At 34.7% G+C, this 27,319-nt stretch overlaps 1 protein-coding gene across 8 annotated transcripts in view; it reads right to left on the bottom strand.

Moving 5' to 3' along the window:
• LOC101892541 (mitogen-activated protein kinase-binding protein 1) overlaps positions 1-27,319 on the bottom strand; it is a 401,509-nt gene that overhangs the window by 79,051 nt on the left and 295,139 nt on the right. Inside the window, exon 1 of one of the 8 annotated variants that reach the window (XM_020039860.2) lies at positions 5,913-7,548. The exons of 6 other annotated variants lie outside the window; for them this stretch is intronic. In XM_020039860.2, coding sequence (XP_019895419.1) covers positions 5,913-5,978 — 66 coding nt within the window. In that variant the 5' untranslated portion in view covers positions 5,979-7,548. Of the gene's footprint in view, positions 1-5,912; positions 7,549-27,319 lie in introns of those variants that run through there. One more of the 8 variants, XM_020039861.2, reaches the window with a different exon arrangement.

Consider the following 27,319-nt stretch of genomic DNA (forward strand, 5'->3'; position numbering starts at 1 on the left):
TTATACCCTTCACCATAGTATGGAGGGTATATCAAGTTTGTCATTCCGTTTGTAAAACCTCGAAATAAACATTTTAGGCCCCACAAAGTATACGTATTCTTGATCAGCATAAAATTCTATGTCGATGTAGCGATGTCCGTCCGTCTACCCGTCTGTGGAAATCACTCTAGCTTCCGAACGAAATAAAGTAGTATGATAAAATTTTACTCAAATGTATATTATATCTGAAGGACTTTTGGTATTGAAAATGGGCCATGTAGGTCCACGTTTTGGTGTAGCCCCCATATAGCGGTACATGACGATTTTCGGTATTTTGATGACTTTAGCCACATTATTCACCGGAAATGTTTCAAATTTGGTATTTGAAGTTCGTAATGGGTACTACAGCCTATGACAGTAAATTGTCCGTGCAGGTCCACGTCTTCATATAGCCCCCATATAACGGTACCTCCCGATATTCGGTATTTTGATGATTTTAACGACATTATTCACCGGAATTGTTTCAAATTTGATATTTGAAGTTTGAAATAGATACTATAGTCTAAGACAGAAAATTGTCTGTGCATGTCCACGTCTTCATATAGCCCCCCTATAACGGTATCTTCCGATATTCGGTATTTTGATGATTTTAGCTGCATTATTCACCGATTTCTTTAAGTTTCGTCTTTGAATTTTGTAATGGCTTATGACAAAAGTTAGCTATGCAGGTTCATGTCTTATAGCTAGCAGCTACATTCGGTATTTGTAAGATTTTAAGAGAATTTTTAACGGATTTTATTGTTTTTAAGAATAGCCAAATTCGTTCCAAATGGTGGATTTCATTCAAAGTTCGGCCCTGCCGAACTAAAAGCTTTTTTACTTGTTTAGCACTCAAACTGCACAATTTATTCAGTTTGACAAAGTCTTTTAATCAAAACTTCACACATCGCACTAAATTTTCAGACTTTCAAGGTTTTATATATCATTCAAGTTGTTTCTTTTTCGGAAAGAATAATAGGAAAATATTTACCTCTTATACCAAAAAGTCATCAAAATCTTTCATTTTGACGTTTACCGAGGAAGATATTAGCAACAGCATTTGCGCAAAACTACAAAACAACTTCTTTCAAACCACCGCCAAATCTCAAACACAGATACCATCAATAATCTAAATATCGAAGTTTAGAATAATATCTCCATCACTTCACCCAATACCGTATATAGTACCATTCAGTACTTTTCGTACAATTATGGTACACACTTCCGACACCACCTCCACATGTCCAGGCTGCACAAGAAAAGCTACCCTAATACGAATTTCAGATTTCAAGCACTATCACTGTTCACCCAATAGAAAATTGTAACAAAGTACTTGTAGTACTTTTCGCGCAGTTTTAGTACACATTTCAAAACCAGCTCTTTACAAAAAAAAAAAAAAATAAAAAAAAAAATAAAAACTGAAACCCCCTTAGCAACATTTTAAATTACCAAATTCTTCCGTTCACCCAAAACGAAATTGGTCAAAATTAGTACTATTTACTACAGTTCTTACACATGTGTAATAAACTTTCCAAAACCACCTCCTTACATCAACTCCGCTTCCAAGAATTGATTTCCATATCAAATTTTAAGATTTTACCACTATCCGTTCACATAATTCTAAATGGTACCAAATGTAGTGCATTTTAGTACATTGTGTACAGATTTCATCTGATACAAAAAATGAGGTTTACCTTAATATGAGAGCATTTTTAACACCTAGACCAACGATTTCATACATTTTAGAGGAGTTGTATTCATTAATATTCCAAAATATGAAATAGTCCACTTTGACCGAAAATATGGTAAATACATCTAAAACACCAATAATCGGTCGCTAAAGGTATATAGAGCTCATGTCAAAATCACCTAAAACCACTCCCACGAAATTACGAACTATAAGCTACTAAATGGCACTAATTTTGGTATTTAGGGAAGGGAATGAGTTGGAAGTTGGAAAATTTGGTATTAGGATCACCTTTGATTTGGCTGCATTGTATTTTCAAAACTACCTCCCATTCTTAACCCTAACAGTTATGCTAATGCCAAATTTCGCCAAAATAAATATTTCGTTTTTGTCAACATTTATTTTTTGGCCCTTGAAAAACAAGTGTCAATTTTGGTAATAATCCCACTTGAAATGCTGTTCATACACATGTCATTAAACAAAAAATGTTCAAAACCACATTTGAATGTTTCAACTGATGCACTTTACACGGATTAGTCGAACGCAACGCCCTCATGCAATAGACATAACAACTTGATTTTTACAATGGATTAAATAATTGTCAACTTACATAACACCATTAGCAAAAACACCACCACCGCCACGCCACCACTATTCGCTAATCTCCAAAGCAGAATCATTCAATTACCCATACTCCAATGCAGCTGTAGCTGCTATGCACTCTTGCAATTGTGTGACAACTTGAGCTTATTTCACGCTACGACACACACACTGACTGCATTGAAATCTCATTAAAATGTTAATAACTTCCTAATTTGTTATCGAGTTAAGAGATCTTAATTGCATTTTACTTCGAGTCGAAGAAAAATCTCAACTTTTGGCCATAACAATCCAATACAACTTTTCTACTTTTCGTTTGTCTTTGGACTTTTTTTCATGCTTTGTCCTCAGCGTGTGAGAGATAGAGATTTGGTATGGCTTTGTTTGTCTTGGAGCTTCTGTGTCTTGGTTACAAGTGAGTGTGGCAGAAAAACGAAAAAAAAACTCACTGAGAGCCAATGTTTCCCCAATGTACAAATATGGCCAAGATTAATTGTTTAAGTTGTGCAAAAGTTTTCTCTCATAACCCCCAAAGGAATACAAAGGCACGCACACACACACAAACTCCCAATGTGTGTTAGTTGCAAATTGTGAATACCAAACAAACGACCAACTAAATCCCTTTGAGATACAAAATTTATAATGCAATGCAAATTTGTCTAATAAAATATTTAGTTTTTTTTCCGGAAATTGTTAGAATATAAAATAATTACATTAATGGAATTAAATTTAGTTTTTATTCCGCAAATCGTAAAAGTCAGAGCATACTTTAATCAGATTAACTTAAAAAAAAATTTCAAAATAGTGCCGCATACTATTTTCACCAAGTCATGAAAACAATTGCAGGGAGTATAAGTCTGGAAAATATGAGTAAGAATTCAATAAATCGATAATTTAATGGTAAAATTAAAAAGTCCAAACCTTCGCTTACCCTCCCATCATAAAATAACGAAAATATTAAAATTTTCACTTCGTTGGAAATCAAAATAGAGTTCGCACTATTAAATATTGAGATTTGACATTTTGAAGACATATTATGCCAAGGTATAGTAATTTGACATTTCGAGCTCAAAATTCGCAGAAAACATTCAATGTAAGTCTGCTTTTTGGCACAGCCCCAATACCTCCTGATTTCGAGTCCTTATCATGTAGAAACGACTCTATAAAAATATCAATGTTAGTCCACGTTTTGGTACAGCCCTTATTTAAAAATAATCCCTAATTTTATTTGGGTTTTGGTCATATTTTTCAATTGATTCCCCTAAAAACTTAAACTTGGGTGTACCTTTATAAGGAATTATTCCGAAATGTACACTCATATAAAATACCTTCTGTCGGAAGGTTTTCTAACTACGAAAACGTGGGCCAACATTGATATTTCTTTCTAATAGCGTTTCTATATAAAAAGGATTCAAAATATCAACATTTGGGGAAATTATATCGAAAAATGTAAAATAAACTAGAAGTCGGGGTTTACCCTTTCGCATGGACTATAGGAAAAAGTGGGCCGATATGGTCAGTTTTTTAAACCAATGATTCTTGAAGATATCCATAGCTCTCTATAATTTCCATTGCTCTATATTAAATATTGGGAAATATATTTCAAAATATTGGGTCAAAATATTGGGTCAAAGCTATACAGGGTGAGATGAAAAAACTGCAACCAACTTCAGACTGCTGTCATTCTAAGCCACTCGTCCCACAGCTATTAAAATTATTCCAGTGGTAGCTCATTAAATTGTTTACAAGCGTACAAAAGCATTTTGGTGAGAATTTTCCAGAAAAAAAAGTTATTCGTGATGGAATTCAAGCGTGATAGTGTAATTTCTTTATATTTGGCTGGAAACCACAAGTGGCTATCGTTAGAGCACTCCAACAATTTAATGTGAATAAATCTACTGGTAGCGTAGCCCAACGTCAAGGAAGAAAACAGCCAAATTAGCAGAAATGGTTCGAAAAGTAAAGAAGCGACTTGATCGGAACCCGCGTCGCAGTGGCCGAAAAACGGCTCGTGAGCTGAACATATCGCAATATTCCATTCGGCAAATATTGAAAAATGAGCTCGGGGTAAAGCCATTGAAATTCCATAAAGTGCAAGAACTTACACCCCAACAAAAAGAAAATAGACTCAAAAGAGCTAAAGAGTTGCTTCGCTTGGTCGTGCATTTTCGGTTGGTCACCAGAACTAAAGCGCCGGCCATGGTGATGGTGTGGGCCGCCATAACAGCCGATGGTCGCTCTCCGCTCGTATTAATCGACCTTGGCATCAGAATAAATGCCGAATATTACCGCGAAAATATTCTGGAAGGTGTATTAAAGCCATGGGCACGCAAATATTTTGGCCGCAGACCTTGGAAATTGCAACAGGACTGGTGCTGGTACTGCAGAAGAATGGTTACAAAATGAGGTTCCTCGCTTCATTTTCAGCGCACCATGGTCACCAAAATCATCGGATACCAACTCGTTAGACTATTGTGTCTGGAGTATTTTGTAAAGCAAGGTTGGCACTGAAAAATACCAAAGTGTCGATCACCTCAAGCAAGCGCTTCGCCGGGAATGGGCCAAAATACCGCAGAGCAACATTCGGGCAGCGTGTAAGGGTTTCCTTGGCCGTTTTAAGACCATAATTCGTGCTAAAGGTCACCAAGTCTAAACTTATTCTAAAATTTGATGCTATTTTCAACATTTTTTGCTTTCATTCAAGAAAAAAAAAACGTAAAAACTATGGCGTTTGACTTTGTTGCAGTTTTTTTATCTCACCTTGTAAGTAAAGTTAAGTAACAAATATAGTCCAAACCTGGCTCAACGCAATATTTATATCATATTTATTTAGGTCCGATACGAAATGGACAATAATGGCCCATTCCTCAGGGCCCTATTCCATAGAAGGTCAACAATTTGAATAATCATAACACAAGTCAAACTATATTTAAATATCCGAACATTGGCTGAGGGTTTGTATCTGTCGGCAAATCCGATGGATACTTTTTGACTTGCTTCTATATATTTTATAATTTTTTAAATTATTGTTTTTTTTATCGATTTTTATGTTAGTTTATAGTTTGAATTCCGTTTTGTGATAAATTGTATATATTTTTAAATGGCTTAATTTTCCTCCGGTTCACTTTCTCTCCCCCTCTAACCCTTTCTGAAGCAGAGAAAAATTCTCATGGTTTGTGTTTTTGCTATAAAAATTTAAATGTATATTCTCGAATACCTAGTCCCATATTTAATTCCTTCGATTTGCTACTTAAACGAGAACCAGATAGCTATTCACTTTTATTATAAAAATCTCAACCGATTCTGGGGTTAAATTCTCGCGCTATTTAGCTTGATTTAATTGAATTTCGATCCAGATCTTAAACTTAGTCATGTATCTTAAATAGCGGAAACCTATTTTTAAATCTGTTCTTACAACGCGCTATCACCAATGTATTTTCCTATAAGTGCCTTCGAACTTTTCTCAAAAAAGAAATATGTCCTTTTGAGTCAGTTGGCAGGGTTGGGAAATATATAATTTACAATGGGGATTTTTTTCGGTATATGACCCACTCATTAGCTATTTCCAATCAATACTTCAAGATTTCAATAGGCATTTAAAAATTACCTCATATGCAGCAACATCCTCCTTGCCATAAATTGGCACTGGTGATGAGTTACGTGGTGCAAACATTTTCACAATGGAAAAACTATTTGGAATTTTCACAATTTGATATTTTTCTCGCACAGAAGAAGAAGCACAAATGAAAATACGGAATAGGCAGATAATTGCACACCGACACACACCAGACACTGATTATTACAACCGCACTTTGTATTCTACAGGTTGCATGACTTTGCAAAGAACAAGGCGGACGACGATACGAAATGGGAATGTTACCGGAAGTTAAGGAAGTGAATGAGTCTTGCAAGACATACAAATTACTTTTTCTTATTTCTTTTGTTGTAATTTTTTGTTTTATTTATTTTTAAATATGTAATTATATAATTAATTGTAATTATAATTATTATTTTTATTAATTGTATTATTCATTTGTCATGAGTAGTTGTTGTTGTTGTTGGCGTTGTTGTGATATTAAAATGAATGGCACTTTTTGTTTTGTAGAAGAATTCATATCTCTTTCGCACACAAGGTACACTACTTGAGGGGTCTGGAGGTTGCTGATCTTGAATTGAGAATAAACAATAACGCCTTCTATGAGTTCGCGCAAAAAAACATGACATGCGTCACGCCAGCAATTTGTTGTTCGAGAATTGTTGTAGTATATGTCAAACACGATATTGAATAGAAACGTAATGATGGTTTTTTTCCAGAGTAATATTTCCCGAGTTTACAATTTTTTTCGATACAAAACTTTCAGTGTAAAATAAATTTTGTGATTTTGAAAATTCTTAAAAAAAAATAAAGCTATTTTTTTTGCATAAAAATGTTATTGTTTTGTTTGATTAACTGTTTAACTTTATGTCAAGGTCATTAGCAGTATTTTTTTCTTCTTTTTGCTTGTCTCTCGTTTCAGATTACCACGAAGCGGTGAGTGTGGTGGCATAAACGTTTTTGTGTTTTTTTTTGTTTCAGAGCTCTATCTTGGTCGTGTAGTAGAATTGAGTCAAGATTCCGACAAATAAGCTTTTTGTACAACACCGTTAGTGTTGCTATTTTTTCAGGCAATTTTTTTTGCTTCTCTTTTTTATTTTTTTCTAGTTTTCTTATTTCGTAATGGTTATTTTTAAATTGTTAATAACTTGTTGTTGTTATTGCCGCTGCTGCTTGTGTTGTTGTTGCTGCTGCTGTTTTTGTCCTCGTGGTATTGTAAACTTTCTTTTGAGGTTTTTTTTTTTTTTTTTGATCGGTAGGCGTTGGTTTGGCACTTGTTTCTTTTTTCGAAATCCTCTCTCATAGATTCTCTTAATTAAAAACAATTTTCGTTTAAATATTTCGTTTGGCTCGATTCGATATTTTCTTTTTTTTAACTTAAAACTTTTATTTCTATATATATAAATTTAATATTACATGATTTATTTTTGTGGAATTTTTCCTGCTTTTTATTTTTTTTTCTAATTTTCCATTGAATGTTTTTTTCTTTCTAAATATTATGTTTTCGTTGGGTTGTTTTGTTGCTTAGATCCGCTAATTATAATAATATTTTTAACCCCGTTGTCGTTGATGTATTTGTTGTTGTTGTTATTGTAATTATTAATGTCTCGCATCTTAAAGATACGTTTATTAACACGGCTCAAATCAAACTGATTGTCTTAACATTCTCCGTATGTTAAATGCTTAAGCTGAGAGAGCAAACCAAACAAAAAAAAAAAAAAAAACGTCAACAACAACGACAACAGAAAACAGAAATAACAACAGACCCAGTCACACAAAACCACCAGAGACACCAGCAACAAGAATAACAACACCAAGAAAGTCAACAGCGAGAATAAATTCCAGCCAACAAACTCACGCTCTAACACTAAAACCCCAACCAACCGCTGTTACAGCAGCAGCGGTAACAACAACAAATCAAGTGGCAAACCACATTACCTACAGTGGCTCAAAGCGGGAGAGACACTATGCTCAAATTTCAAATGGAAGACAAGCTATGAAGGGTATAATATATTCGATCAGTCAGAAATTTGGCTGCTCTCCACAATGAGAGCATGGAAACCGATATCAATTTAAAGAATCTATATCTCAAAGTACGCCTATGTTTTGGGCCAGTAGTTCTTGTGAATTTTCTTAGGTTGGTCAATGAGACGTCAATTTGAAATTGAAATTGTCTTATATTATTTAGAGGAAAAATTTGGAATCGACTAAAAATCTTTGGTGGAGTCGAACATTTTTCCGAGAAGAGTAGTTTTAAGAATAGGAAGTGTATACATAACTTGAAAGTGCCCGCTACTTCATAAGCAAACGTCCACCTTAAAATTTTTGATTCTCAAATGCACAAATTGTTCAGTTTGACAAAATTTTTTAATCTAAACTTTACTAAATTTTCAGACTTTTATGCTTTCTTATATTATTCGAAAATAATAATTGGAAAATGTTTACCTTCTACACCAGGAAGTGTTCAAAATCTTTATTTATGAAAATTATCGTAAAAAGGATTGCACAATGGACCCACATCCAATATTTCTCTTCAAAATTATTTCACCATCTCCACATGCAAACCCTAAACACCAGCAGTGACCTCAACATCAAATTTTAGAATTTCAGCCCTATCCCTTCACCCAATATCAAAAAATATAGTACCATTTAGCACTTTTTGTACAATTATTGTACACATATATGTAACTACCTCCATATGTCCAGGCTACGCAAAAGCAGCGATCCTGAAACCAACATTTAAATTTCAAGTATTAGTTTTTCACCGAATACCAAATTGTACCAAATGAAGTACTTCTCGTGCACTTTTAGCATACAATTCCCAAACCAGCGTTTTATCACAACCTTACCACCAACAGGGACCCAATACAAAATTTCAAAATTCTACTCTCACCCTTAACCTAGCAGCTCCAAATTTAGTACTATTTAGTGCAGTTCGCACACTAAGTACAAATTTCCAAAACATCCGTAATATATCAAACTTACTTTCCAAACTTGATTCTCACACCATGTTTCAAGTTTTTAGCTTTATCCGATCACCTAATATCAAATCGTACCATTTCAGTTTAGTACCATTTTACAAGTTTAGTACCATTTCAGAAGTTCAGTACCAATTTACATCTATATCTATCCATCAGTGACTTTCATTCCAAATTTCATTATTCTAGGTCATTTCGTTTACCCAATACAAAGTAGAAAATTTTGAGTACATTTTAGTTAACTTTAGTACCAGCACCAAGAATAGCCCTAGTGCCATAGATTCAGCCGATAAGTATGGGCTTTGATTTTCGGACAGAGAGTTATTTAACTACTCTGAAAACATCATATTCTAGAGACAAGGCTCAAAAAAGGTTTTTAGACCACAAAACGGTGACCAGCAGAAGTTAATTTTCAAAGAATAGCCTTTAAAACGCGGATTTTCAAAGAATATTTTTCAAGGAACTTCAGATATCCAAATTTAAATTTTGAAAGAATATTTTTCAAGGACTTAATGTTTTTTTAGGGATCGTGGATTTTCATTTAGGGATCCTGGATTTTCATTTTCATGGGCGTCAAAAAATTTCCTACCTTTAGATCACCAAATGTTGATATTCAAAGAATATTTTTAAGGACCATCGTTGATTTTCGAAGAATTTTTTCAAACTTTAGGTCATATAACCTGCACTTTCGACGATTATGCTATAAGGACTGTCAGTCTACCAAAAATGGATTGTTAGAGACCTTCAAACCAATAAATGTGGATTTATAAAACATTTTTTTGGACCTTCAGATTACCAAGCTTGGATTTTCAAAGAATATTTTTCCAAGGTCCTTTAGAAAACAAACTCTGGAGAATAGTTTTTTTTTTGAAGACATTCGTGCCACTGAACCTGGACTTTCAACGATTATATGAATATTTCAAGGACCTTAAGACTACCAAACGCGGATGTTCAAAGAAGATATATTAAAGATCCTTGGACTACAGATCTTGGATTTTCAAATAATATTTTTTAAGCATCAAACGCGGACTGCCAAGACCTTAAGACAGCCAAAAGTGGATATTCAAAGAATATTTTTTTCAATAAATTTTCTATGATCTGAACTAAGTCAGATATAAATATTAAAACGTGCCAGATTTGAACTATATCGACAACTTTCATGAAGATATATGAATAATACAAATAAAAAATTTAATAATAATTATTTTATAATAGTAACAAACATATCAGGATGTGCAAAATTAAAAGAAAATAATTATACAAAATGTTGTGGGGCAGGTACTAAAAGGAATGGTCCGATATGTTCTTTTATTCACAACAGATCTTGTGTTGTTAGAAAAATTAGGTGTGAAGTTTAGAATGAATTGGATGGTTATTTCGCATTTTGTAAGAGTTATAATTATTCAACATTTTTACCCATTGTGGTTCGGGGGAGGGGTACCAGAAGGAGTGGTCCCATGTCTACCATCTTCACACCAGATCTTGTGTTAACAAAAATATTGAGACTTGCCGAGATGAAAGTATTCGGATGCTTATATCGTATTAAAAATTTTGACTCGTTGCAAAGGAGGTACAAAAATGAGTGGTACGTTCTATCCGATCTTTATTTAGTATCTTCTGTTGATAGAAATACTGCGTTGTGCGAAAGTTGAAGACAATCGGACTCTTATTTCATATTTTTTAAGTGTTCGTTGGCAACTCTGTCTTGATTACAAGTGCTTTTGTGCCGTCTCCAAAACTAAACTTATAAAAAATAAATTTGCTCGGTTAATTGTGCATTTTTGAGTGTTTTTTAGTGTTAATTTTATTAAATATATAAATAAAAATCTGAAGAAAGTGAAGTTTTTGATTAAACTTGTGTTTTAAAGTGTTTTCGCAAAATCTAATTTTTGTGTTTATTCATCCATAGACTTTATTTTTCATTTTTGTTTGCTTTGTTCTTCGAAGCTTTGTTTTTGTTTTACTTTGACGTTTGTGCTTTATTCGTCTTGTGTTACGTCCTACTAAATTTCGTTCTTCCTGAGCATACTTTCAGGCACTTATTTAATTACAAAAAACAATACCGTTCACACAGTTCTACTTTAAACTCTGTCGTTTACACCTAAAGCTAATACCTCACAAAATATTAAATACTATTGTCAATAACTCGTTTTGGCCCGATGGTGCCTTAGTAAAGGAATTTGTTTTCAGAGAACGTACTAAAACCCCTAGATCTGTGAATATTCCAACAGTATCAAAAAACTAAATGATGTCATATCTATACTGTATCAGAATGTAAGAGGTCTTAACACTAAATTGAGTAATGTTTTCCTTAAAAGTGTATACTGCGAACATAAAATAATTGTTTTTACTGAAACTTGGGTCAAACCTGATATTCTTGATACAGAAATATTTCCCGATAATTATCTAATTTTCAGAAAGGATAGGTTAAATAAAAAAGGTGGTGGGGTTCTGATTGCAGTCCACCACTCGATTCCTTCCGAAGCTGTCGATATTTTTGTCGACCCAAATAATGAATTTGTTTGTGCAAAGCTAATATTCTTTGGTAATACAATATATATAACCTGCTCATATATTACACCCAATTCAGGGGTTGAAACTTACTTAAATCACGCTGATCTTTTTGGAAAAGTTTCCTCTTTGCTAACTGATAACTCTACTTTGATTTGCTTGGGTGATTTTAATCTTCCTAATGTTTCTTGGGTCTCGGGTGATAATAAATTAGATTATATACCCTCCACTTACCCAGTTGTATTCGACGCTTTTTGGGATAAGATTTATGATCTTTGTTTATACCAAGTAAATTTTATACTCAATGATAAGGAACGACTCCTAGATTTAATTTTCTCATCTTCCCTAAATATTTCGCTTTGTAGAAGTCCTCCATTTGTAATTCCTGAGGATACTTATCATCCAACGCTCCTTTTAAACCTTGAATTAAGGAACACTCTGTCCAATATTACCGTTATTAATACTTTATCTAGTAGGCGGAATTTTGCGAAGGCCAATGTACCCCTACTACGCTCTCTCTTATCAGGTTCTATATGGTGCATCAATGGCGACATTGATTCATGTGTTTCTAAATTTTATGAACAGCTCAATTTAGCTCTAGCTAGCTCCGTACCAATGGCAAAACGATTAGTTGACCATGGCCCTGCTTGGTTTACACCTACACTAAGACGTCTATGTAATATTAAAAATAGACTTTTTAAAATTTTCAAAAAATCCAACACTGCTGTAAATTTTTCAAAATATTCCATGGCAAGAAATAGATATAATTCGGAAAACTCCAAATGTTACTCTCAGCATTTAGCCCAAATGCGGCAGAATTTATTAAACAATCCTAAGAATTTCTTTAAATTTGTAAACTCCATAAGGAGAGCTCAGAAATTTCCCTCCAGCATGAAACTTGGCAGTAAAGAGTCTTTAGACAATCTAGAAATTGCAAATTTATTTGCTGACTTTTTTCAGTCTTCCTATACCCAGGGCACATCTAGAGGCCCATGCGAAATTCATACAACTTCATTGAATCACTTTCCCAGCATTATCTTAACCGAAGACGAAGTCTTAAAGGGTTTAAAGACATTACGCTCCTCATTTTCCCCTGGCCCTGACGGTGTTCCATCCTATATTTTAAAATCTTGTGCTAGAGAATTATACTTACCTTTGACTAAAATATTTAATTACTCCTTGAAAATAGGTTATTTTCCAAGCTTCTGGAGATCGAGTTTTGTTATTCCACTTCATAAATCAGGCAATAGACGTTTCATAGATAACTATAGATGTATTGCTAAGTTAAGTGCCATTCCTAAACTTTTTGAACTCTTAGTCTCACGTCGGATGTCACATTTTATAAAAAGCATATTATTACCTTTTCAGCATGGTTTTATGAAAGGCAGATCTACTACTTCTAATCTTTTAGAATTTGTGTGCCATGTTCACAACGGATTTATAAATAAACAACAAACTGACGCTATTTATACAGACTTCAGTAAAGCCTTTGATACCGTAGTGCATAAGCTTTTGCTATATAAACTCGATACTATGGGTTTTCCGACTGCTCTGTTAAGCTGGATTTCATCATACTTGAAGGGCCGTACCCAAAAAGTTATTTTCAATGATTCGTTTTCAAAAAATATAGTTGTTTCTTCTGGCGTACCTCAGGGTAGTCATTTGGGCCCTTTACATTTTATTCTGTATCTTAATGATCTCCCGGATCACATTCGATTCTCTAAAATACTAATGTATGCTGATGATGTGAAGCTTTACATGCATTTAAATTCCCTTGACGATTCGACTTTCTTACAGTACGATTTACATTCCCTTGTGAACTGGTGCAGTGCCAACGGTATGTCCCTTAATCTTAAGAAATGCAAAAAATTTTCCTTGTCAAGATCTCAGCCAATACATTCTAACTACTTTATTGGTTCATACAAATTAGAAAATGTTGATTCCTTTACTGACCTCGGTGTTATTCTAGACCCTTAACTACGTTTTCATTTACATATTGACTCATGTGTTAATAAAGCCAAATCTTTACTAGGTTTTATAAAACGCTGGTCTAAAGAGTTCGATGATCCATATGTCACCAAAAGACTATTTGTAAGTTTAGTTCGCCCAATATTAGAGTACGGATGTATTCTGTGGAGTCCTTTTTATAAATGCTACTCAGATAAAATCGAATCAGTTCAAGTTCAATTCCTGATTTTTGCTCTGCGGGGCCTTAACTGGAACCCGTCAGAATTACTTCCACCTTACGAAAATCGTTTACTGTTAATTGATCTCCCAACACTTGAAAGGAGACGGTTTATGCTAAGAGCGTTATTTATTATTAAATTAACACGCGGTTTTATTGATTCTCATTTTTTAACTGGGGAAGTAACTTATAATATTCCTTCTCGTAGAACTCGTTATTTCGAACCTTTAAAGTTATCTCTCGCAAGAACTAATTTCGCAATCAGTAACCCATTGAGATCCTTATGTGTAATTTACAATAGTCTATGTAATAGCATTTGTTTAAGTAATTCGTTGAACTCTATTAAAAAATCTATTCTCCATATGTGATTGTTTATGTTCATTTACCTATTTTTTAATTTAAAAAGCTCATTTTTGCGGCACCAGATCTACATCTCCCTTTGCGGAACCAGTAGACCCAGCCTTTGAGCACTACCTGCCAGAATCTTTAAGTTCATTTTAACGGCACCTAGTCTACAATTCCCTTTGCGGAAACAATAGACACCAGCCTTTGAACAGTAGTATTTGTTTAACATATTATTTTCACTGTTATTTGTTTATATTTGTTATAATTGTTATATGTATTGCTCTAATTCCTTTCTCAGTAATGTATTTTTACCTATTTCTTTGCCGGCTGATGTACTAGACTGTAGCTGGCACCACTAACTCTCAACTAACCCACCATTCCCGGTCTTTGGTGTGTACGCGCTCCCTACGTATGGGGAGGTCGCCCCCGCGGTCGGTAGGGGTGGGAGTGAGAGGCGTGGGAACGAACGAAAAAAAAAAAAATAATAATTATTCAAAATGTTCACCCTTTGTGGGGGTGATACTTAATGGAGTGGACCGATATTGTCCATTTTCGAACCTATACTATCACGGATAAAAATACTAGGATAAGCAAACTTCGCATGAAATTGGTTGGTCTTTCCTTGTTGGGAATACCCGATAGATGACGACATCTACATGGACCTAATAGATCTCTATAAGTAAAACCTATCGATGTAGTCACATCAATAAAAAACCGGCACTTTTCTTCTTAAAGTTTTAGAAAGGTGGATCGCCAGATCAAACAAAATTGTGAATTTTTATATTAAATAAAATTGATCGACTGTGTCATTTTAAGTTGAAATAATAATTTGCTTTGTGATTTTTTCTTTTGTACGGGAAACAAACGTGGGTATCGCCAGAATACTTTTGTGTTTGTTGTAGGTTGCTAAATAATATAGTTGTTAGAATTTGAAATACAACAAGTCCATACGACGGAACTTGTACAATCTTTGTTCTATGATGTAAATATTTTTTTGTAATTTTTGAACTTTTGTGGCGGAGGTACCCATCTCCGAACTGATGTAAGTTTGATAATAATTTTACAATGTACCAAGATTGGACCGAATCGACAGATAGATGGATGGGTGGACACCCCTAGATCGACTTCAAATACCTTGAAACGGATTTGGTCTAAAGAGACATAGGTTTTAAACCCTTTATTTCGATGAGACACATTTTGGCTGTATCAGATGATTTATACCCTTTGCAGCCATATGACTGAGGGTATAAAAAATATCAGTACAGGTCTTCGTTTGGGTAAAGATCTCATAAAAGGCTACTCCCACATTTTTTTTGTGAGGGGTTTTATCAAATGGACACACAATTTTCCACACCCCGGATTGTACAGTGCTATTTTAAGACAATTTACACGAATTTCTAATGTAGTTTTCATAAAAACTATCATGTTTGAATATATAGTTGACTTTGAGACCTATGGTGAAATTTGGTGCAGAATATTTCGTCTTTTGACATTTTCGGCCTAAATTCAAGCTTTATATAACTTTTGTGGATAAACTCGAAATGAGGTGAAAAATATCCACGAAAAATAAGAAATATTTCCCCGGACAAAAATTTTCTTGAAAAACAATAGAGATTTAGGGTAAAATTTGATGAAGAATATTCTTGTCGTTGACGTCATCCTTCTAAGACCTATTTAGAAATTTAATTATTTAATTATGTAGAATACTTTACAAACTTTTTAACCATTTTTTGAAAAAAGGACTAAAAACGTCCTCTGGAGTCTGTCATGGGAATAAAGTGTGAATTATGGTGTTGTATACTAATGATTTTGAATTTTTATGGTGAACTTATAATGGTGTCTTTTTTAGAAACTTGTTGGTCATGTGTCCTAAGGGCATAGTGGATCAAAAATCGCGTATTTTTTAACACCTCATGGACTAGTAATCCAGGGTTTGGAAAGCCTTTCGAATCAGAAATCATAACATTGTGTTTTTGGTTTGTATTTCGAAAACTATTTTTATGCGCATGAAACCTCCAAAATATATATGCTTGATAATCGTCGCATAAAAATTGATAGGACATTGTCCGTTCACACACTTCCTTAACAATTGAATAACCCCTTGGCACCGAATTCTATATGTAATTTAATAAGAAACACCGTGATTTATTATATCGAGATGTTCGCACGGATATGTTTCTCTGGGTGGTGGTTGCACACGATAACTCTCGCCAAACCCTTTTTTATACATTATTGTAATATTTTTGTTGAGATAAGAGGTCGGTAAGTGAAGTACTACATCGTTGGCCTCTACTTACATACCTCTATACCCATATCTTTGGTTCTATGACTTTCTAAGGTGTTATATGTTCGAAAAAGAATAAATTTAAAGTTACGGTCTGAGATCTTACATCTGCTTCTTTTAATGTTTCAAGAAAAAGCACAAATCTCATAAAAATCGAAAGTAGTGCCCGATTTAATTGAATATTTAAAATTACAATATATCTAGGATTTGTTAATATTGCAATGCAATTTAATTTATTTAAGTAAATATTAACAAATCTTTAATTTATTTCTAAAATTATATCCATTAAATTTATCCCTTTGGCCCACTGTACACCAAGAGATCGCTGTGTTATTATTTAAGCCAAGCCTGAATGTCGAGTGTTTCATTTCTATAACACAGAAATAAAATGAAAAAAAAAAAGAGTAAAACACAAAACACCGCCGCATAGCTGACTTGGCTTCTCATTGATGTTCTCACGCGGTTTGTTGTGCGACAACGTAACGTTGTTAAGACGTGTAATATTATTGGTAATAGCATGGCTCTCATAACCTCTCCACATACACATATCTACTACTCTATGGGGGTACCAATGAATGTCTGTGCGTGCTCTTGTGTAGTAGTAGTAGTAGGAACAATAACAACTTGTTGATCGAAAACGTATTCGATTTTTCTTATTTTCAAATGTCGGTCTCTCTGAAATGGTATCCACCAACGCTGTGGCTTGCTCTCTTCAAAATAACAACGAATTATATATTTTAATCTCTCTTTCCCCCCACCACACCGTGAAACTTGATTTGAGAGTGGTATTTGAATAGAGTTTATCTCTATGTCTCTCACTCATTTCAAAAATATGCAGATATTTTAGATTCTTTGGTAGGTTCTACAGCAGTTATTTATAAGACTCGCAACAGTTGGCTCTCTTCAACAGTAGGGTCCAAATAATGACAAGTTTTTAACCTAATCGAACAAATACATCATCAGTCATATGGCATCAGAGCTTGAGAAGTGACAATGCTCGTACACTTGACATAGTACACGAAAGTGTGGCAGTCAAGCCTGAGTCAAGACAGTATCTCTGAAGACTTTTGGGATGCCACGGTAGTTTATGCATAGATCTCTTGTCAGGGGTTGACTTCCAGGAAAGTTGGCCTGAGTAGCTCCAGCGGCTCCAATGCCAATTTGCCAGTAAACACCGACAATCTTATGCTCCCAAGGAGGAGGCAATTGAGACTGAAGAAGAACACAGCGGCGTCTCTATTGAAAAAAATGGAAGTGGAAGTGGCGAGCCGTAAACGACCTGAAGTTCGTTGTGAAGTTCGTGAGGTCATACCCCAATGCAATACTAAGGGAACTCCCGATAAGCAGGATTCCCAGATGCAGTTTTGAACTCAGACGGATTTTTTCAATCGTAGACATGTAGAAGATTTTGTGTAGATCGTGTTTCTACAGAAGGCTTGCAAATGGGGTTGTGATAATAGAAAATCTGCTTAACATATTTTCTCTACTGAACACATGCTATAAAAAAGTCCTGCCAAAGGATTTTTACCAATTGAAGACTTACAAAAAAACCTGCTCTATATAATAAGGGTTGATTAATTTGAAACCCGAAAGTTCCAATTATATGGAATATACTGTAGATCCCATTTGTATGGGTCTCAAGTAATGGCGATACTCATTCAAAGTGGGGATTTGTTGTTGCTGTCAGCTTTTGGTTGACTCCACCGAAACCTGCTGACGATTTCAATTTGTCTACGTTACGATTGTATTCTTCGACTATTGGTTTTGGCATCTACACTTAAGGATGAGGGTGTGATGTTGTTGATGATATGTCATGGATGTTAGCGTTGTTAATGTTCTTGTGAATAACTTCAAGCAGTTCGATGCGTTTGATACGACGTTGAACATGTTTGAGAGTATGTGTCTTTGTTAAAAAATGTTTTGTCGGTATTATTTGGGGTTTTTTCTTTTAATTCTTTAACTTGGTTTTGACCACAACATTTTTTCAGTTGTTTTCCCATGTGGGGTATGATTCAGCCTCAACTTGAACATCTGACTCTGCTGCCGGCATGTATAAGAGAGACAGAGAAGTGTTTGTTGTTGTTGCATTTGTATCGTATGTATTGTCGACGAGATGGCTGTGGGGAGTTCCCTATGGTGATGAGTCTTTAGAATTCAAATTAAATATTCAAATGACAAATGACACACACACATTGGCTATCCAGAGAGGTGCATTAACCAAGAAACAGCTTAAGAAAGAAGAACAGAAAAGGTAGAAGAATAAAAAGTAATTTCATTTACCTTTTTTCCAAGGAAAGGATTCAACGTAATCGAAAAGTGTTTAATGATACACCAACTCGTGTATGTAAAACAAATGTTTCTAGGAATTAATAATAAATACCTGAATATTACAAATATCGAATAGAGTAAAAATGTCTCAAATACGGATCAATATACAACAATGCCCTAAAGGGAAATCGTAGTAGCAAAGACACAACCCAATTAAATTTACCAGGGCAACACAAATAACTCTGTGCAACAAAATTTAATTTTTTCAATAATTACAGGGGAAATCAAGCCGATTATGAAAGTAGAGCAAACAGAAGGCATATGTATAGGTGTTTTGAAAGTTTGCATCCCAAAGTAACCTAAATAGAGAGGACGAGTTAACCCCCCCCCCCCCCCCCCCCTCTTTTCGGGATTTTTTGATATTTTCAAATTGCGATTCCTTGAGATCTCTTCATATACCTAAAAATAGTGTCTTCGGAAATAATGTACATAAAAATTATAAAAATTATTTTGGTCAACAATTTTAACCCTAAACAAGGAGAGCTTTTGGTCCTTTTTTAATAAAATATGGTTAAAAATTCCATTTAAACGGGATCGTAACAAGTCAGAATATTGTACAAAATTATTTGTCTAATATAGGTCTTAGAATACATTAAAACTCTAAATCTTACCTAAACGTCAGGATTTCATTAATATTACAAACACATTTAGGTTTAAAGCTGTTCCTTATTTGAATTTATCTCCAACAAGGCAAAATTTTGGAAGGACGTTAAAGACAAAAAAACAAATCCGTTAAAAATTCTGTTTAAATCTTAAAAAAATACCGAATCTAGTTGTTATATTAGGGTATATACGAAGACACTTTTGTCATAAGCCATTCAAATACGAAACTTAAAAAAATGCGATGAATAATGTAGCCAAAATCATCCAAATACCGAATATCGATAGGTGCCGTTATATGGAGGCTATCCGAAGACCTGGACCTGCATAGACAAGTTTCTGTCAGAGGCAGAGGACTTCAAAAACGAAATTTCACACAATTTCTGTGAATATTGTACCTAAAATCGTCAAAATACCGAATATAGAGAGTCACTGAAATATGGGGTCTATACGTAGACCTGGACCTGCATAGACAACTTTTTGGCATAGACTGTAGTTCCCATTACGAACTCTAAATATGAAACTTGAAAAAACTCCGGTGTATAATGTCCCTAAAATCGTCAAAATATCGAATATCGGGGGGCTATGCGATATCGTGGACCTATATAGACTGTTATATGGGGAGTGCTGTTATATGGGGCCTATACAATATCGTGGTCCGATATAGCCCATCTTCGAACTTGACCCACCTGCAGACAAAATACTGATCTGTGCAAAATTTTAGCTTCCTATCTTTATTCGTTTTGACGGACAGGGCTGTTATGTCTAAAATTATTTCGATGAGTTACAAACGGAATGACGAACTTAAAATACCCACCAGCACATTTTATAAGCACCACTTTGGAAAGGAGGGTATATTAAATCTGTCATTCCGTTTGTAATACCTCTAAATATTCGTCATAGACCCCATAAAGTATATATTAATGATCAGCAACAAATTTTAAGTCGATTTAACGAAGTCCGTCTGTCGGCTCACGATACAGCTCACATTATTTGAAAATTTGGCACAGTGATATATCGTTGAGATATATCGGTCCATGTTTTGGTATAGCCTTCATATAATGGTACCTTCCAATATTCGGTATTTTGATGGGTTTTGCCACATTTTCCAAGGTTTTGTCTAAAAATTGGTATTTGTTTGTCATAATGGGTTCTAGTTCCGATGGAAGAACATTGAACATATAGGTCCACATTTTCGTATAGCCACCGTATAAAGGTACCTCTCGATATTCGGTATTTTGTGGGATTACCCACATTTTTCCACGGATTTGTCTATTTGGAGTTTGTAATGGTAGCTCCGCTGGCAGAACATTAAATATCTATGTCCACGTTTTCCTATAGCGCACGATTTAAGCCACATTTTCTAATAGATTTGTGTGAAATTTTGGTATTTGTACTTCATAATGTGCTATACAACCGTCACTATTGGTCCTAGTCACATTTATCCACGAAATTATGTCAAATTTGGTATTTAAGACTCGCAAGAGATTAAAAATCGTTGTAGTATAAAATTGTCTATATAGGCTAATGCGTATGTATGACCCCCATAAAACTGCTCCAACAATTCTCCTACCGATCTTACGGAGTTTGAAGTTTAAAGTGGAACACCTTTAAATTTAGATATTTTTGCTTAAAAATAGTTGTTTACCCAATGGTGGAGGGTTCGGACGGGCCGAACTTAATGTCTTTTTACTTTTGTTATATTATTTTCTTAAAACAATAACGACAGCTAAAGTTGGATGAGGGATATTTCAAGTGGATTTGATAGTATTCTCATGTCAATTTTTTAAAGAGCCTTTATATAAATTTAACCATTCACAAAGGTACTTTATTATATTTTGTTTTATTTATTTTTATTTTTTTTTTTGGAAAATATGTCCCTGACCCGAAATGAAAATTTATAGCGAGAAGGGTTTATACGCCCTGAGAAGCAAAAATACCAAGTTAAAGCCAAATCGATTGGATAATTGTCCCAGGACACTTGAAATAACTAAAAAAAGGTGAATCTGTATATAAAGCCTATATTAAACTCGTACCTATATTTATCATTTTTTGCAAGCAAGGTATCGATATAACTCCAAAAATTTTGAAAAATGGCAGAATCTCCTTAAAATCGTAGTTAAATCGTATATTAATAATACAGGGTGAGATGAAAAAATTGCAACCAACTTCTGTCATTTCCAAGCCTATCATCCGACAGCTGTTGAAATTATTCCAGTGACAGTGACTCATTACTTTGTTTACAAGCGTACAAAAGCATTTTGGAGAGAATTTTCCGGAAAAAGTTATTCGTGATGGAATTCAAGCGTAATAGTGTGATTTCTTTATACTTGGCTGGAAAACCACAAGTGGCTATCGCTAGAGCACTCCAGCATTAAAATGTGAATAACACTTTTGTGTCTCGTTCCATCGCTCGTTACAGTGCGTAGCCCGACGTCAAGGAATTGGACGGAAGAAAACAGCAACATCAGCAGAAATGGTTCGAAAAGATAAGAAGCGACTTGATCTTCGCAGTGGCTCGCGAGCTGAACATATCGCAATATTTCATTCGGCAAATATTGAAAAATAAGCTCGGGGTAAAGCCATTGAAATTCCATAAAGTCCAAGAACTTACACCGCAACAGAATCAAAATAGACTGAAAAGAGCTAAAAAGTTGCTTCGCTTGGACGAAAGTGGTGAACTGCCGAATTTGGTGGCATCAGAATAAATGCCGAATATTATCGCGAAAATATTGTGGAGGGTATATTAAAGCCTTGGGCACACAGACATATTGGCCGCAGACCTTGGACATTCCAACAGGACTCAGCAACATCGCACTCAGCACACGCCACCCAAGAATAATTACAAAATGAGGTTCTTCGCTTCCGTTGGACTATTGTGTCTGGAGTATTTTGGAAAGCAAGGTTGGCACTTAAAATACCAACGTTTCGATCACCTCAAGCAAGCGCTTCGCTGAGAATGGGCCAAAATACCGCAGAGCAACATTCGGGCAGCGTGTGACGGCTTCATTGGCCGTTTGTAGGCCATAATTCGTGCCAAAGGTGTCCAATTCGAACAAATCTAAACGTATTCTAAAATTTGATGCTATTTCCGACATTTTTTGCTTTCATTCAATAAAATTTAAAAAAAAAAATGTAAAAATTATTGCATTTGAATTTGTTGCAGTTTTTTATCACACTTTATATTGTCAATATGCCGATACAAGCGTCTTCGATTATTAGCTCTACTTTTTATTTTTAGAGAGCTATTGTACATATATATCCATCCTTGATCCATGGTATTGTTTATTTGCAGTTATATATTTTAAAACCCCCTGTCTTGGTTTGAATATCGTCTCCGAATGCCTAACACATTCTGTCTTTATGGAACGCTACATCCCTCCTGAAACTGAGAGGAGTAAAATTGGACTCGTTTTCGGTAAAGTCGTCCCTCTCCTACTCTAGAGTATGAAATTCACATAAAAAAAAAAAAAAAAAACATGAAATTAAATACCGTATTTTTTGTTCATTTTCATTTAATTTTCCAAAGGCGAAAGTTCCAAATTTTCTGAGTGAATGTTGTCTATCGTCTCAGTAACAAAGACACTGACTGTCATCATTTACATCTTGGAAATTGAATAGAAACTGTTTGGAGCAGAAGTAGCATTAAATTTGAATATTTCATGTTTTGAGAAAAGAAGAAGAAAAGGCGACTGTTTGTTTACTTGTCTTTAAAAAAATAAACAACTCCCGTTAATTATGTTGCTGCAGTGCAGCATCTGACAAGTATTTGATGTGGCTGACTGAATGACTGACGAAATGTTGTCTCAATTTCCAAGTTCCAGATCTTTTGACAGTTTTGTATTTCCGTTGGATAGTGGTGTGTGAGTGTTTTATCATTTGCATGAATGGGGGAATGTTTGCCTGCAATTGCAACAAATGATGCTGTCTTTGGTTCGATCGAACAAAAAATGCAACATAAACCATAATGAAAACTTTCTAGTTTGTGCTTTTTGGTTAAAGAAATATATGTTATATCTTTAGTTTTATGGTAATCTACCTTGAAATCTTCCTGAATCTTCTTTGGAATTGTAAGTGCAGCAAGGAATTTTTATAATATGTGTGAACTAATATCGAGTCAAATAAAGAAATTAAAAAAAGTCAAGCAAAAATCGTGGGCCAAGTTTATTGAGTCGATAGAAAGAAGAAAAGTGAAGGGTTTTGAAATAAGTAGTGTTATTTTGGTATTCTATGAAATTTTTAATTTTATAGCAAAGAGGAAGGTATGCTGTAAATAAAGTCAAACAATATCAGCCAAATGACCACGATGAGGAGCATAATAACAGGGCCACATAATTTGCAAAAAAATCTGCATAAACAGATCGCAAAGTGGCGCCCTATGTCCTCGATAGCTTCAGATATTTCATCTTTAAGGTGGCGAATCGATGCTGGGTTGTTATCGTAGATCTTATCTTTCACCCGGTCCCAAAGGCTGACAGACGGACATCGATAATCGCTAATTTCCTATGGATCGTGCCTGGCCGTTGAAGTAGTCATATGAGCAGACTTTTCTATTGAACTTTATAAGTTCTAAGACATAAGTTTTAATGCAAGATACGAGGAATGGCTTCAATTTTTTACAATGTTTGCATTGAAATTCTGCAAGAGAACAAAAAATTAATTTTATTTTTTAATTTTTAAATTTTTTATAACATCAACCTTATGGCTATAGCAGTTGATACGGCCAAAATATGTCACACCGAAATAATGGTTTTAGGCCCTAGGTCTCCTCTTAAGACAAAATCAGTTTTTGGAGATTTGGAGTCGATCCAGCCATATTCGTCCTTCTCTCTTTGTACATGAATACTCTCGAAGGGAGTGGAACCAGCCATAGTCCAGATTAGAATATGGACGAAATCGTTTCGCTCCTTCGGGACATCCTCCACAAAGGGTCAACATTTTCATATCTATATAAAAGAGTAGTGAAAGAACTGACTGCCTGGCTGAGAATCAAGGCCCAGACGAAACGGCTGAAACTAGAATCTTGCAAAATGTACACAAGGGCCAGTCTTGGTAATTAGGCATGTGATAAAGCTGGGTTTTTGGAAATTCCTTCTGAAAGGGTGCGAGAAATACTAAAATGTTGTAAAAATTTAATATTTGTATTGGACAATCGGAAATTAGGAATGTTAGTCACTTATGGGGTGCAGAATAGCTGTACCGAAGGGTGTTTAGAAATTCGAAATTCGAATTGAAGTTACGAAAAGTTCTAAAATGGTACTTAACTTCTAAAATCAAACTTACTTTCTTACCTATCCGTTAATCAATACCTAATGGTACAGATAGAGCAGAAAATTTTAAATTTTGTATGAGAATCCAGGTTAAAAAATAAGTTTGATGTATGGTGGTTTAGTGTGAACGGATGAAGCTGAAATCTCGAAATTTTGTATTTTAGTCCCTGTGGGTGGTATGTTTGTGATAAAGAGGTGATTTTGGGAATGTGTACCACAAGTGTACGAAAAGTACTAAATAGTACTATATTGGGCACAATTTGGTATTGGGTGCTCAGATAGTGTTAAATATCTGAAATTTGGACATATGGAGGTGGTTTCGGAAATTTGTACTATAATTGTACAAAAAGTGCTGAATGCTACTGTATCTGGTATTGGGTGATGGTATCTGTGTTTGAGAATTGGCGGCGGTTTGGTAGTGGTTGAAGGAATAGAGCTGGAATCCCGAAATTTGATATAGATATCACTGTTGGTATCTGTGGTTGGGGAAGGGGCTGGTGGGATGTGGGTGCTATAATTGTACTAAATGGTACTAAATTTGGTAATGGGGGAAATTACAAACCTGAATTCCTGAAATTTGATGTGGATGTCACTGTTCTTGTCTGTCGTTAAGATAAGAAGACGGTTTTGGAAATGCCACCTACATTTGTTCGGAAATTACTAAGTGGTACTAAATTGGGTATTGAGTGAAGGGATTAAGCTGGAATCCCGAAAAAGAAGTCGAGTCGAATCCGAAAAAGAAGCCTCTGTTGGTATCTGAGGTTGAGATCTGGTGGTGGTTTTGCAAACGCGTACTATAATTGCTCACAAAAGTGCTAAGTGGTACTACTTTTGGATCAATGTTGTTGTCTAGGATGATATTAACTCGAAATTTGATATTGAAGACTTATTGGTGTAAAAAAAAATGACAAACTGAACACATTGTGCATTTTTTGGGTACTAAAAGGTCCAAAAGGAATATTTTGGAACGAATCTAAAATTTTAAGGTGGATTTTTCGTCGACGAAGAGATGTTTCCAAAATCTTCACCTAGAGTAGATCGAATATGAATTAGCAACTTATCGGTACACTACTGCTGGTACCTCCCCCAACAAGGGTCAAAATTTTATCCATAACAATTACTAACTTTTATGCACGAATTATAAAAACTTTAAAATGCCCACAACCCCTTAAATATTGAGTTCTCGGCGTTTTTAGCAATTGGGAAAATGCTTCTCGTTTCTCCCCCAAAATACTGAAATTTTGAATATTGGTAAAATGTAGAATCAATGTCAGATTTTTTAATCTTAGCGCATCCCTATATTTACCTATGCTACAGCAAGTTACAGTGGGACAAGTAAATATCGCTCTTTCTTTTAGTAATGGCGTAATTTCCACTTATCAAAATGTCGGTAGCTGTCACCAGGTAATTCAAAATGACACCTAAATTTACTTTTCCTTAGTTTTTGTTTTCCATCCCTGTCAAAGGGGTGTATGATAATTTCTTGAAAGCGGATCGTATCTTTTCATGATCTTCAAGGTCTTAATTGGAACCGGATCTCTTCAAAAAAATTATTCAAAGTCACTTTGTTGACTCGAAATCCAATACGAACTGCTACGAGGCTCTAGTTTTATGCCAGTTAAACTTGACCTGAACTCAACTTTTGTCTGCCATCCAACTTAAACCCAATCACCGTGGAGAGGTAATTTTCCAAAATTTCTATCAAATTTCGAACCACTTGCCACCTCTATAGCAGACATTACCAGATCTTCCCACTTTTGATTTATGAACGCTACTGTTAATCTTTGTTTTTCCCTCTACTGTCTTCAAACCCAAACTTAAAACAAATTCACATCTTTCAAGTAGGCAATATGTCGCTTGCCATTCATTCAGTGTTTCGTTGCCATCGTTTGAACGTGTGTTTGTCAAGAAAGAAAACAACAACAAGAACAACATCAAAATAAAAGATTAATGCATTTCAACCGAAATTGGTAACAAACGACTTTTGTCAGACGACTGCCGCCTGGCACTCTGTTAGCCTTTGTAACAAGACCATTATTATTGTCAAGTGAGACGCAGCTATCTCGACAACTGAAGCGGCAGCAGCAACAACAACAGTAACAGCATCACTGTCAAAGAGTGTTACCAGTGAATTTGTCCACATCGCTTAGAGTTTCATTTGTCTGCGGTAGCTGGGATTATGGCAAACTTGCTCTTGACGTTAAACAGATGTTTGGGATGGGGAATGGGGAATGGGGATATGTTTTTGTTGGGTAAGTAAGAAGATAGTGTAGTCGTTCGGTTTGCTTTGATTTGATTTTCTTATTTGAATGCAACTAGCCAACATGTTGCACAAGTAAGGAATGGAGGGACGGATGTATTGCTTTGCAGTTATTGTTGGAGGCTTTTTGTTTTTAAAGATTAGACTTTGTATAAATAATGGAAATAAATTTAGTGGGAATTACTTAGGATTTGGTCTCATTAAAGTGTAACTTAAACTCTTCATAAAAATAGTCTTGAAAAGCCAATTCGATCAAAAAAAAAAAAAATAAATAAATAAAATAAATAAATAAATAAATAAATAAAAACTAAAATAAAAAGTAATAAAAAATTAAATAAAATCAATGATAGATTTTTTTTTTTTGATAAAAAGGAGTTATTTTAAAAAAATAGACACTAGTTACGAATGATCTCCATCGAAAACTTTCCATGAACATCCGAGCTAAAAACTTTGGGATCCTGAGGACAAGATCCCAGAATTTTATACATATATGGATTGGTTGTAGAGCTAAACCGATAAGTCCCAAAAATTAAAAAAAAAATTAATATTTATTATCCCACAGGGTTTGACATATTCAAAGTTTTGTTGAATATACAGACAGATTTTTTTGCATATGCAAAAAGCACGGACATGATTATGTAGCTACAGAGTGTGTATA

The sequence above is a fragment of the Musca domestica genome, unplaced genomic scaffold (assembly GCF_030504385.1).
Source record: "Musca domestica strain aabys unplaced genomic scaffold, Musca_domestica.polishedcontigs.V.1.1 11, whole genome shotgun sequence".
Lineage (NCBI taxonomy): Eukaryota > Metazoa > Arthropoda > Insecta > Diptera > Muscidae > Musca > Musca domestica.